Source organism: Pleurodeles waltl, chromosome 11, assembly GCF_031143425.1.
Source record: "Pleurodeles waltl isolate 20211129_DDA chromosome 11, aPleWal1.hap1.20221129, whole genome shotgun sequence".
Taxonomy (NCBI): Eukaryota; Metazoa; Chordata; class Amphibia; order Caudata; family Salamandridae; genus Pleurodeles; species Pleurodeles waltl.
The window spans coordinates 889,874,851-889,888,031 of record NC_090450.1 but is presented as its reverse complement, the minus strand read 5'-3'; the positions used below and the strand labels follow the sequence as shown (position 1 = coordinate 889,888,031).

General features: G+C 42.0%; 1 protein-coding gene across 5 annotated transcripts in view; it reads right to left on the bottom strand.

The window, feature by feature from the left end:
* Positions 1 to 633: 633 nt before the first annotated feature.
* Positions 634 to 13,181, bottom strand: part of CMKLR1 (chemerin chemokine-like receptor 1) — a 270,815-nt gene continuing 258,267 nt past the window's right edge. For all 5 annotated transcript variants that reach the window (XM_069214792.1, XM_069214794.1, XM_069214790.1 and 2 more), the window contains one exon: positions 634 to 2,507. In XM_069214792.1, coding sequence (XP_069070893.1) covers positions 1,377 to 2,504 — 1,128 coding nt within the window. In that variant the 5' untranslated portion in view covers positions 2,505 to 2,507 and the 3' untranslated portion in view covers positions 634 to 1,376. The remainder of the gene's footprint in view (positions 2,508 to 13,181) is intronic.

Sequence of the window (13,181 nt, the reverse complement as noted above, 5' to 3'; positions counted from 1 at the left end):
GTCAGACATTGATGTTGTTGGCCAATAACAGGATTTCTCCATGAAAGACTTCCAACTTGATGTCAAACTATTCCTGGTTCTCCTAGAAATCCATGTCGTTTGAAGAGCTATGTGGCATCTATCTTGGTCTCCCATGACTTTCCCTCTTCAAACTTCAGAAAAACCAGAATTCCACTGCATGCCGACTGGTGACAGTATGTAATTTCAACCTCACATTGGATACAATGTTCTCCATCCACATAGTGCTTTTGATGCTCATCTCATAAGGCACTCCTTTGCTTACTAAGAAAAATAACCATTACTTTCTTTACCACATTAACTTGTTTGCTTCCAAACTTCTGCAAATCCCATTCCTCATGAAGATCTCAAAGGAACTTTCTCAAGACCATCAAAAAGTGGCATTTTATGCAGACTATGCAGACTATCTCCCCCACTGTGCTCGGCATTCCATTGGCAGGCCATCATATTTTCAGTGTCAAGAGGCCACATTTGTGCTGTGCACTGTGCTTGAATGGTTCCATTAGCCTAAAGAAACCCGAGAAATGTGCATGAAATGCCTTTGTAAAGAATTACAATTCTGAGACTATTTCAATTGGAATATAATCAACATTTTCTGTATAGAATAAGTTTGAATATTGTGATATTGAACATTTTATTAAATATTTTGAGGCCTCTGCTGAAATACACCTTTACATCCATGGCCTTTGATTTTATGTGGTGGAATGTTACACTTAAATAAAGAGTAGTTAATCACACCCCAACTAATCACATTTTTACTCCATTTGAATTTATTCTGTTGAAAAGGTTTTTCCCCACTTATTTCAACCTACATTGCTAATATATGTCAACATGAGTTGGTGAGTTTTAATGCAGCTCATAAATTAAAGCCTCCACTACAAAAAGTGAAGAATACTTTTGAGAGTCAAGATGTTGATCTTAATAAAATGTGAGCAGCCTGATTATGTCTTGTACCCAGTGCACATAAATGGGATTTTGTGGCAAAAACAATAATTGATTCTCCTATCTTACACATTGTCAAGCCATATGAAAACAATCTCAAAGTCAATGCCTTCTTTCATATGAAAATGATGTTATTGGTGTGCTGAGCTTGCAAACAGTAACATTGTATCTCTAGTTAAACACACATTAAACCAATGTGTTATATCCAAAATGTGATAGTACAATAAAATGAATGCTTTGTACATCATATGCATCAATAATATTTTTCATTAATTTCAGTTCGTTGTTGATAGTTGTTTGCTTTTTTACTTAAGACAGCCTCTTCCTTCCTGTAGTTTGGTGGTTCACTTGATTTTTAACTATCACTGTAAGTCATTTGTTCTGTTATTCAATTTACGTACATTCCTCTAATAAGATCAGAGTAGCACTGTTTCTTTTTCTGTCAGTGAAGACATCTTTGAGAAACTTCTGTGGGAAATCCGTGAGTGCATTGCCTCTTCGCTTAAAGCATGTTCCAGCCTTGATAAGATGTTCATCTTAAATTTCTTGAAATCCTGACCCATGAATACATAAAGTATTGGATTCATGCAGCTGTTAGCTGTTGCAAGAGCAGTTGCAATGGGAATCCCAATGCTCAATAAAGAATGTGAAAAACTGGCATGCTTGATTTCCATAATATTAAATATATGATATGGAGTCCAGCAAATGAAAAAGGCCACAATGATCGTTAGAATAATTTTGAATGGTCTCCTAGACTTTGCTAGTTTGTTTCTTCTTAATCTGAGGACAATTGTAATGTAACTACCCGTAATGATGATCACAGGAATAAGATACCCACAGATGAATCTTGTATACACTACAGACATATGTCTCATTTCCTGTAGGCCATTGCTCTTAATAGACATGGAAAAGTTAGTAAAGCATAGGGTTCTATCCTTTTGATATTTAACATCACGGAAGAAAAGTGATGGTGAACTCAAAAAGAAGCCAATCACCCATGCAACCAGACAGACAAAATATGCCAACCTTGGGCTGCGATGGTTTTGTGACCAAACAGGAAAGATCACTGAGATGCAGCGATCAAGACTAATGATGGTTAACAAGAGCACACTTGTGAACATATTCAAAATCATGATAAAAGAGTTCAGCTTACATAAGGCCACTCCAAATATCCAATGAAAATTCATGGCTGTATACACAATAGTTAGCGGGAGGAAGAACGTGAATAGGAAGTCAGCAATGGCCAGATTGAGAAGCCAAATGGTGTTGACAGATTTTTTCATCTTGAATCCTATGATGCCGATGACCAAGATGTTTCCGAGGACCCCCAAAATGCAGACAAGGCTGTAGATGACAACAGTAAATATCTGTATAGCAATCTTCTGCTCACTGGTTGACTGTTGCGGTTCATCATCGATATCAGGAAAGGTAGGGTATTCAGTGTCATTGTATGTAATTAGATAAGATGAGTTTTCATATTCATCAGTATACGCAGCTTCATCGTTGTAGTCAAATGTAAGTAAGGTTCTTCTGTGCTCAGGCATTTTCTGCAAAGAAAGAATCAATTTTGTTTAAATGCCAAATACATATTACCTGCACAATACATATCCTTAAAAACATGAATATTAAAAAAAAAAACAGCTCAATGTCTTTCATTATGCTCATGCAATCTGGTTTCGTCTGGTTTATGTATCAAAGATATAATATGTGCACATTCCTTTCTAAATTAACTACAGTGTCTCTGGCATAGGCGTGGGCAGCCACGCATCCCATACATGCACTGAAGGCTCTGTACTGGCCACTGCTGAAAAATTCAGTCCTGCTTTGAGTTTGGGGGTGTGCAGCTCCACTTAAAGTAGGAAGACAGACCATGGCGCCTGCCTGGCTCTAGATAATTTCTGTTAGATACAACAGTCTGCTGTCTCTAATCTCCTCTAAGCTGCATTCTCCTCTGCTGCAGCCTTGGCTGTTGTAACCTGCTCAATACTGGCAATAGTCTAAGCCTCTCAGCGGGATCAGAAGGCAGGGAGCTCTCCTGAGGTGTAATCATATGACTGGAGTCAGGTCCCAGCCCTATGCAGCAAGGGTCAAAGCTTTTGGGGAGTCTAGAAGGGCCAGGCCCCTGTATATTTTTGGAGGTCCCACCAGATCAATCTTCCCGCATGGGGTTAAACAGTCAGTACTGTACCCAGTGCCAGCTTTAGGGGACCACCATTTGCGTGACATGCTGAGGCAAACCACAAGCAGCCTGCAGAGATATTTGTGTGCCCAGCATTTTTCAGTCAACAATAACAATGATAAGATAACTCTGGTAGTTTAAGGGAGAAATCAGTGATTTGTCTAGTCACATTTTTCACTCATCTTAAATAAAGTAGCGTAGAGCACTAATGTTTATGCTGAAAAGCACAACATGTCACAGGCAGACCCCAGATATGTATTTAATGTAGTCCGGAGTGTTACTGCTTTTGGCAGAGAGATCCTGTTGTTACTTAAAGTTCATAAATTACAATCCTTGTAAAATAGCACATGAGCTATAGAATATCGTCAAAGAGCTGCAGGGAAATTGCAAGGCACAGGTTTATACCCTTGTTGTGTTGTGTCAATTTTAGTTATTCTAATGTTTCTAGAAAGGGTTCTTTTGGGTAGTAATAAATTCATATTAGCTTGTAAACCCCATCCACTGTGGTGTGTTCTAAATCCTGAGATTATGGGGCAGAATTACAGTTGCAAAGTTTAGCCTTGGGATATAGATTCTAACACTAATTCTGATTAGCATTTGAAAGTAGCTCTCATGTAATGCAAAGTAGTGCCATGCTCTACTTTATACTACTTTGAATCAAGGAGACATACTATCCATTAATGTTGGTGCTAATCCCTAATCTACTAACATTGATAGAACAGGATTTGCAAAAAACTGTGCCTCCTTTAGGCAAGGATAACTTTGGAGAAAAGTTTTATTTTCTTAAGAATTCCCAACTTTGCATGTTTGCTGCACTGTACATCGCAAATACAAGGTATGAAAAATGCTAAGCTTTGTTAAGGCATTGTATTTTTTTAAAGGGTACACTTCCAGTTCGAAACCTAAACTTCATATCACACACACACACCACCTCACATTATGGCACATGGATGTTTGTGTTGGAGCAAGGTAGACTAAAGTGTGCCTGCACTAGGGGAGAGAGCAGCAGCACCACATCTTAGTAGACAGGGTGCTGATGTTTTCTTTTCCTTTCATGAAAAACATCGCAGCACATTTGGTAACTACACTATGCTGCAAAAAACCTTAGTAAATGTTCTCCTTCATTTATCCAGAACAAGCACTTTTAACATATAATACCTACCTGTATAGATGACATGTGACTCCTACACCATGTAGCCTTCATGGCCTAATGTATCATTCATATACATTGATTTACACACTTGTATGATTCATTGTCTCAGGACATTTGTGATTTTAAGTGTTCTGGCACTCTACATTGGGATCAGTAATTCTATCAAATAAATGATACTGGCACTGTTGGAGGGTGGTAGTGAGAGAATAAGTGGAGAAAGAGGTCATATGAGTTAACTACAAAGACTGTTGCACCTGGAGGAACACATGCTAATGGCAGTCCTGACTGTACTCAGACCACTAAGTGTTTGTGTGCTGCAAAATATGAAAATGCAGCAGCAAATTTATATGCCTCATCCTTTTTTCTCTTCTTCTACCTCTTTACGTCTCTCCTGTATTATTGTGTTTAACCCACTTCTCTTGGTTTTCTCTCCTTTTTCATCTTTACCAGTGGTGTTCTCATTCTTTGTCATTCTTTCTTCACACTGCCCACCTGTTCCCTTCTTCCCTCTCATGTCTTCTCCCTCAGTATCTGTTTCATACATATCAGCTCTCCCAGATAGGTAACCTACTCTTAGTTTTAGGTTACCTGGCTTTTCAAACACTTATGGCAGATTTATCAAGTGTTTACCCTGGTGCAAAGTCACACAAATGACACAAAGTGACACAAAGTTGTAATGAACATTTTACTTTAAAGCTAAAACGTTTTGGTACTGCAAAGGTTTCTAACAGTAACACAAATAGTCATTTGCTCTTCTTTGCATCTAGGTAGCACTTCATGGTTGGTGTATGTGTGTTTGTTGTTACCACCCATTTTTTTATGCAAAGCTTAATCTACTAATATTTATATGCAGGCAGGAACAAAATAGGAGACAATATTTTTTCTTCAAACATTTTCAGATTTGTGTGTATGCAATGTGTCTGAGCAAAACATTCTGTGCATAATATTTTACAAAACCTATGCTAGGACACTGGAGCAGCACAATGGTGCAAATTTGAATGTGTGGTGCTAGGTAGCCTAATTGTGCTTAAACACTTGAGAAGAGAGCAGCAGCAAAACATTTTTGTAGATATGAAACTGTTCTAGTAAATCTACAGCTACTTGATTCTTATATCTAATAATAAGCAAGAAATTAATAAATATGTGTATCTGTTGGTTGGGAGTCATTTTCAAGGCCTGGCTTGACAGCACAGCTGTCACCAGACAATTATGTGAGTACCACTAGAGAGTGGCTTTCGCTCAGCTCACATGCTAGGAGCCATGAGTACATGTTTTGATTGTGCAGAAGTTGTGTGCATCCAATAAAAGTGCTTTTCCTCCACCAGCTGTCATCAGGTTCATTATTTATTCAGCTGGCTGAGCTTGAACTTTCAGGGGCACACACATGCCATTGTAATGCTGTAAACATATCTTAGATACCTAGATAATTTATGGTGTTTATCTCTCTCTGGCAGCACCACAGAGGGGAGGAGGGCAGTCATTTATCAATGTGGAATCTTAGGTCTGGATTGATAATGCAATTGTTACCTGACTTTTTAGCCTACACCTGTAATAGTCTACAGTTCTTTGCTTCCACACATATACATATTTTATTTACTTGTACTGATTCACAATACAATATTCCTTTAAAGCCAAACCTATTAGCATTGCCATTGCTTGTTGGATCTGGTGCTAGCCAAGATTTTATGATTTACTAACATTCTATAAATAATATACTTAAAGGAGTGTTCCACCAGCTGTCTCCATCCATTGATCTGTTGTTGTGTTATTCACATTTTTATTTAGCCCACAATCACATACAGCATGTGGCAGTGGGTTGTAGTGAATCCTACTTGGTTTAATGGGATAACAGGAGTTAGCTTAGTCTTTGGCTTGCAGACTTGTGCCCCCGTCACCTAGTGACTTTTAACCTACTTAGCTTGCTCTGTCTTAGCACATTTAATTATTTATTTCTTCTAAGATGGCTGCCTTGATTAGAGTTAGGCCACTTGTTGTGAGTTACATTATCAGTGTCACTGTGCTAAGGCGTCAAGATCAAGCACCAAAGACAAACAAAGAGTAGGTGTTCACACTTAGGGATTTTCCCTCTATATACTTTCGAGGGGTTGTTTATATTAATTGCCATCCCAAGCATGTCTGTTATCTATTGTTTGGGAACACACCTACATCAGGGGTCCTTGAAGATCTGTATAATTATATTGCACTTTAGACAGATAATCAGAGGGATTCCAACCAGAGGGCATCGCCACCATCGCTGATATCGATGCTGCAGTCGTCTTGACGCTGACCCAGTCTTCATGTCCCTGCGGAGTCTGAGATAGAGACCTCATTCCAAGGTAACGAGGGTTGGGGGATCCTTTCATGAACATGGCATTGGCAGATTAGGTTTATCAAACCCAGCTCTCCTTTAGTTAGGAGGTTACGCCTTTCACATTAGGGTATTAGGGCATATTACATCTCATATGTCTTTTCTATGCATTGCAAGATGGTGGGGGTCTTTGTAATAATGACTCGCGTCTTCACAATTTTGTTTCTTGCAATATTCATTATCCTAATCATTGCAGCCCATGCAACTTATCGCAAATTGCAGTTATGTTGAATAAAAACTATTGAAACTTTAGTGCATCTTTGTCATTGCCAGTGTTTGTATGAGACATGATATATCTGTCAGAAAGGGGTAATCTCTGTTTAACCACGAAACTCCCTGAGATGTCTTACTCTCGAGTCCATGCGTAAAGGCTGCCACAAATCACCTTTTACTATTGTGTTTATGGTGAGGTGCTGCTAGTGAACCGGTAAGGTTGGGACAACAGTTGCGACTTGTTGTAGGAAAGACGTATTTGACTACAAAGAAAAGTACTGTCATCCTTTAACCAGCAGTCTTGCCTAGAGCAAGAGTCCAAACTACAACAGGGTCAACCCACTTCAGCCATTTGCTATCCTTACTGTGAGAGATGGCATTCTGCTCTATCTCAAGGAGCACATTTGCACACAAAATAGCTCCCTTCAGTACCCAGGTCTACTCTGGCAATCTACTCTGAGACCAAAAAATTAGTTTCAGTAAGCAGAGGTGTTTTAAGGCATGGGAAATGTTGGCAATTATCCAGGGCCCTATCTTCCTTGTGGCCCCCTGGTAAAGTAAGCTTTCTGTCTAGCTCACTTTAGTGTATTTCTGTATCTTAACCTTCAACTTCAAGGTATAATTCTATATTGTTAGCTAACATAGGGCTTGAATAGGCAAAAACATGGTAATAAAATTCAATGTTTTTCCAAAGAGGGGCCCCAAAAAATATTTCTTGCCTGGGGCGCCCAAACTGCTTTTGATGACACCGGATGTAATCTATTTTTTTATATAATGCTAAGGGCCAGGCAGCTCCTCTGTAAGAAATATAGCTATTATTTATGCAGTATGTGAGGCCTGTGCAAGTAATATTTCCAAAATTGTCTCCTTACTGGGAACCAAATACCCCATGGAATCCAATGCCTACACAGGGGAGGTGATTTGGGCAAGTAATCTCCATCCACTATCAGACAATAACAACACTCAATAAATGATTGACTGAGTTTCGTAGGAAGAAATTGGATCCTCTTTGGCTTGACCTCTGTGATTGTTTTCATATACTGTTTTTCAGGAGACGTGGGACACTTCTTCCACCTTCTGCCTATATTGCTTTAAGTCTTTTTACTCTTGGTGAATTAATCTCACAAGGGAAGAGCTAAGGGAGGATTATTGACCTTGGTCACCATTTCATTTATGGTTGAGCCTCTGGAGCTTGATACAGACTCGCCTAAGGCAGTGCAGGTTAATTTTCCTAAAACTGGCAAAATAATAGTGATTAATTTTTACAATGTCAATTCACTATTGGTTAATTTGAAACTATTAAATACCTTTATGGATTCATGTATTGAATGGTCTGTAGTCCTGATTCATTTTTATTATTGGGTAATGTTAACATCCACTTATATCCTGGGTTTAGAATGATCCCAATATTTTGAGCAATTGTCCATTGACTATTAGAAGTTTGCATATGGAACATACTAATCAAGGTGACACTTTCAACAATATAATTCATCAGTCTGATTTGGCCTCTTCAATTAAGATTTCCTCAAGGAGTATTTTTTTACCTCCTACCTTCATAGGACTCTGGTGTGCCTCTATGGTTGATTTGATATTTGTCTCCTCTTCTATGAGCAGGGCTGTTTCTAAATTAAAGGTTTTAAATATTGGCTTTAGCTACCGCAAGCTGATAGAAAGATCCCTGGAGTGGGAAACAACCAAAATTCAGGAGAAAGGGGCTGGCATCCAATGAACAGGGGAGGAAAATAAATTAGGTCAAAGTAATTCCTTAGGATTTCATGGCTAAATTGTTTAGTCCTTGTGATGCCGATCTTACTATATGCTTAGCAGTTCAAGCAGAAGGTTGACATCTTAATAGCCTTTGGAAATATAGCTAAAGAGGTGAGCAAACATTTGACACAATCTGTTAAAAATAAATGCAGATGGTTTGGTAATCTATGCTTTAGACTAGAGGTTAAAAGGTGTAAAAAGCATTTATTAGAGGTTTCTTGGGACCATCTACTCGATGCTAGCTGTTTAGACAAGGGTAGTCAATTTTGGGAAATTGTTAATCACCCTTTATTCTTTCTGTCTTTGAGCGGTGAGATTTGGGGCCAGATGCAGGAAACAAATAGCGAGTCGCAAATGGAAAAAATTGCCGTTTGCGACTCGCTATTCGCGTTTCCCAATGCAGAAATGCATATTGCGAGTCGGTACCGACTCGCAATATGCATTTCAGAATCGCAAATAGGAAGGGGTGTTCCCTTCCAATTTGCTATTCTGAGTGGTATGCAATACCATTTGCGACGCATATGCGGTCGCAAATGGTGTCGCAGTTACCATCCACTTCAAGTGGATGGTAACCCACTCGCAAATTGGAAGGGGTCCCCATGGGACCCCTTCCACTTTGTGAATGCACCCACAAATATTTTTTCAGGGTAGGTAGTGGTCCAAGGGACCACTACCTGCCCTGAAAAAAAACCGAAACTAAAGGTTTCGTTTTTTTTTTAAAGTGCAGCTCGTTTTCCTTTAAGGAAAACGGGCTACACTTAAAAAAAAAAACTGCTTTATTTAAAGCAGTCACGAACATGGAGGTCTGCTGACGACAGCAGGCCTCCATGTTTGCGAGTGCCTAGACTCGCTATGGGGCCGCAATTAGCGACCCACCTCATGAATATTAATGAGGTGGGTCATTGCGACCCCGTAGCGAGTCGCAGACGGTGTCTGAGACACCGTACTGCATACCAATTTGCGAGTTGCAAATTAGCATTTTGCTACATCTGGCCCCAGTTGTCATATTATTGCTGACCTGTGGGGAGGTTTTTCTCAGAAATATATTGTCACGCTCTACTACTGGCAGGTTAAGATTATACATAGCTCCTGTAGCTCAGGAGAATCAAATTAAATGTTTTCAGTACAATGTCAAGATTTGAATTATAGGGCTGTTAAAAAAACAAAGCTATTGTCCCGGACAGGTTCTTGGCTGATTTGTATTTAAGTGATCCAGAATTATGCCCCCCCATACTCATCCAAACTATTGATTCAGTGGTCAAGGAAGGTCCTGCATCCTCATGATCAACTTTGAATGCTATTCCATTTTTTGAAAAAGGAAACAAGAATGACCAGACCCAAAGTGCTGTTGTCCTATATTCTATGTCTTTAATTGACTCAGTAGTTAAAGTCATGGAACAAGTACTGCTTAATAGCTTTCAACATAGGCTGAGGAGAACCACATCTTGTCAAATCTCCAATATGGGTTTAGGCCAGGCTTGAGTGCCATCGACCAATGCCTGAATTTATACCTTACAAGTAACAATTGTTTGGTTGCAAAATCTGGCTCGGTATACATGGCATTAATGGACCTGGCCAGGCATTTCATAGCGTTAATAGAAGCAAACTGTGGCATTTGAGCAGTGAGATTAGTAAGGTATACCGGAGTGTGCCAGGAAGTTGTACCATGGTAAGGCCTCCTCGTAGACCACTTACAGGCTGGGTGCCAGCTGCGAAGTGTATGCTTTATAAAACACTGCTGGCAATACGTTTGGGCCAGAGATTTTCCTGGTAGCAAGGGCTCTGATAGCGTCCTGAACCTCAGTCAAGGTAGTGGGTTTCCCCAGTTCCATCTTTTGGTCTGGTGTAATCTGGGGGAGGGGTATCGCAGAAAGAAAGGAGTCAATGTTGTCTGGGGGGGGGATGTTGTGGCAGACTGATATAGGCCCTCATTCTGACCTTGGCGGGCGGCGGAGGCCGCCCGCCAAAGTCCCGCCGTCAGGTTACCGTTCCGCGGTCGAAAGACCGCGGCGGTAATTCTGACTTTCCCGCTGGGCTGGCGGGCGGTCGCCTTCAGGCCGCCCGCCAGCCCAGCGGGAAAGAGGCTTCCACGATGAAGCCGGCTCGGAATCGAGCCGGCGGAGTGGAAGCTGTGCGACGGGTGCAGTTGCACCCGTCGCGTATTTCACTGTCTGCGCAGCAGACAGTGAAATACATGTAGGGGCCCTCTTACGGGGGCCCCTGCAATGCCCATGCCAGTGGTCCGACCGCCGGGATCTGGATGGCGGTAGGGGGGGTCGCAAGCTGCGCCGCCGCGGAGGATTCAATGGGGCCGCGGTACACTGGCGGGACCCCGCCAGTGGTGCCGGTCCGACCGCGGCTTTACCGCCGCGGTCGGAATCCCCATTGGAGCACCGCCGGCCTGTCGGCGGTGCTCCCGCGGTCCTCCGCGCTGGCGGTCAAAGACCGCCAGGGTCAGAATGACCCCCATAGTGTTGTATAGTGGGGATTGAATTTGTCATGAATTTCCCATTGTGTGAAAAGTAACGGGCGAACTTCTGAGTGTAACGCCACAATAAAATGTTGAGGTTGATCTTGCCATATTAGCCAGGTAAGGAGAGAGCCTGCTCTATGTGCTGTGGCATGTACTTTGGCAGAGTAAGCTGCGTAGTTTAAACATTGTAATCTTTCAAGGAGTTTGGAGTGTTCTTTGTGAGCCTTAACGAGCAGTGGCTGGCATTTTGGATCCTGTATCACCTTGTTTTCAGAACTCAGTAGCTTATGCTCCACTGAGAGTATCTCCCTGCATAGATGTTTATGTATTTTCCAGGTCAGTCCCAGGCAGTGTCCACAGAGGGTTATCTTTAAGATGTCCCATTCCGTGGAACGTGCGTCAACAGAGCCTTTGTTAAGACCAAGGTAGTTTCTAATCATCGGGCCAACAGAGGCCAGAACACAGGGTCCTCAAGTGCAGTGGGCTGTAACCTCCAAGTAGAAACAGGAGGGGGACCAACATCCCAGTTCAGTTAAGTATTTGGGATTTGTGGTCCGAGTGAGTGCGGTCTAGATAATCAGTTTTTGTTATGACCTGGGTAAGCTCAGCTGTGCAGACCATTCTATTGATACGTACATGAAGCCCGTGTGGGACTGAATAGAAGGAATATACCCTGGAAGAAACATTACGGGAGAGCCAGACGTCTAGTAGATTCCAGCTATGCAGCCAATTTACTAGGGAAAGGGCATTAAGGACGCAGCAGTGTGTGGAAGTGGGGGGAACAAGCAGTCCAGCACTGTATATAAAACACTTTGAAAGTCGCCCCCAGCAGCCAGGGAAGTCCAGTCCACTGGGATAGTACTGCAGAGAGGTTGTGTAAGAAGGGGGCCTGATCAGTGTTAGGAGCATAAATTCTGCTGATAAGTATATGTCTGCTGTACAACCTTCCTTTGACTATTATTTGGTGCGCCTTAACACCCACAACCTCCTCCTCTTTTACAAATAGGACCCCAGGACAGGTCCATATTAGGACCCGTGGGCATAGGAGAAATAGTGTGTAGGGTAGACCTGGTCACGCCACCGTCTCTTGAGTTTGTCAGCTTCTGAGATCATCAGGTGGGACTCTTGTGATAGGGCAATGTGTAGAGCCTGATGTCAGAGATATGAGTAGATACCGTACCTCCAAGTGAAGGTGTGGATGCTGCGCCCATTCCAAGTCAGTACTTCAATGTGGGCTATGGATCATGTGACTATTTAATGCCTGTCCTGCTGTTCGGCACCCAGAGAGCATGATTACAGAGCTGTTAAGAATGAGAGTAGTGTTTATGGGTGTAGACTAGGGTTGTCTAAAGAAAACACATTATGAAAGGAAAAACAATCAATAGTAAGAGTAACAGATAACATAGTAAATACCAAAAGAGAAGTGCATGAAAACAAGTGTCCATATAAATCAGGCATAAAGGTAGTGTTGGGGGGCTTGCAGGATAGCAGTACAGGGGGGTATAAATAAAGGGACTGATTGGCTCTTTTTGCAGGGGTCACCCCTCAGCACTGAATGAGTGTGGGTGTCTGGCCAGCATTTGCGACTCCTGCAGACGGTGCATGCCCAGATCCAGCCGCTGGTATTGTGGGATGGGGTCAAGCCATGATAATAATGGGCTACAGCTGGTTGCTAGTTGTGGAGGCATACCCACTGTAAAGGAGCGCTATTAACATGAGGGTAGTTCAGTTAATTTGGCTCACGTGAGTTTGTAAGAATGGGTTGAGGGGCGGCATCTGGGAGCCACAGGTGGGGACCAGATAAGATGATGCCATCCCCTGTCTGTTGGGTAATGTCTGGTGGGGGTATTGAGTAGTGTCCGGAAGGCCAAGTGGCAACACAGCTTTTCTCATCAGACGAATGGGATTCCACACGTTGGGGTTAGAGCAGTGCAGAGTATCCATGATGGCAGCAGCTTGTTCCCCTGCTCTGTGATTATTTACAGGGACAGCTCGAGAGGTTCGATGGGGCTGTGACTGTGTCCCACAATGCCGTTTCTGACTGCTTGAGGACAAAGGACTGCTCCTG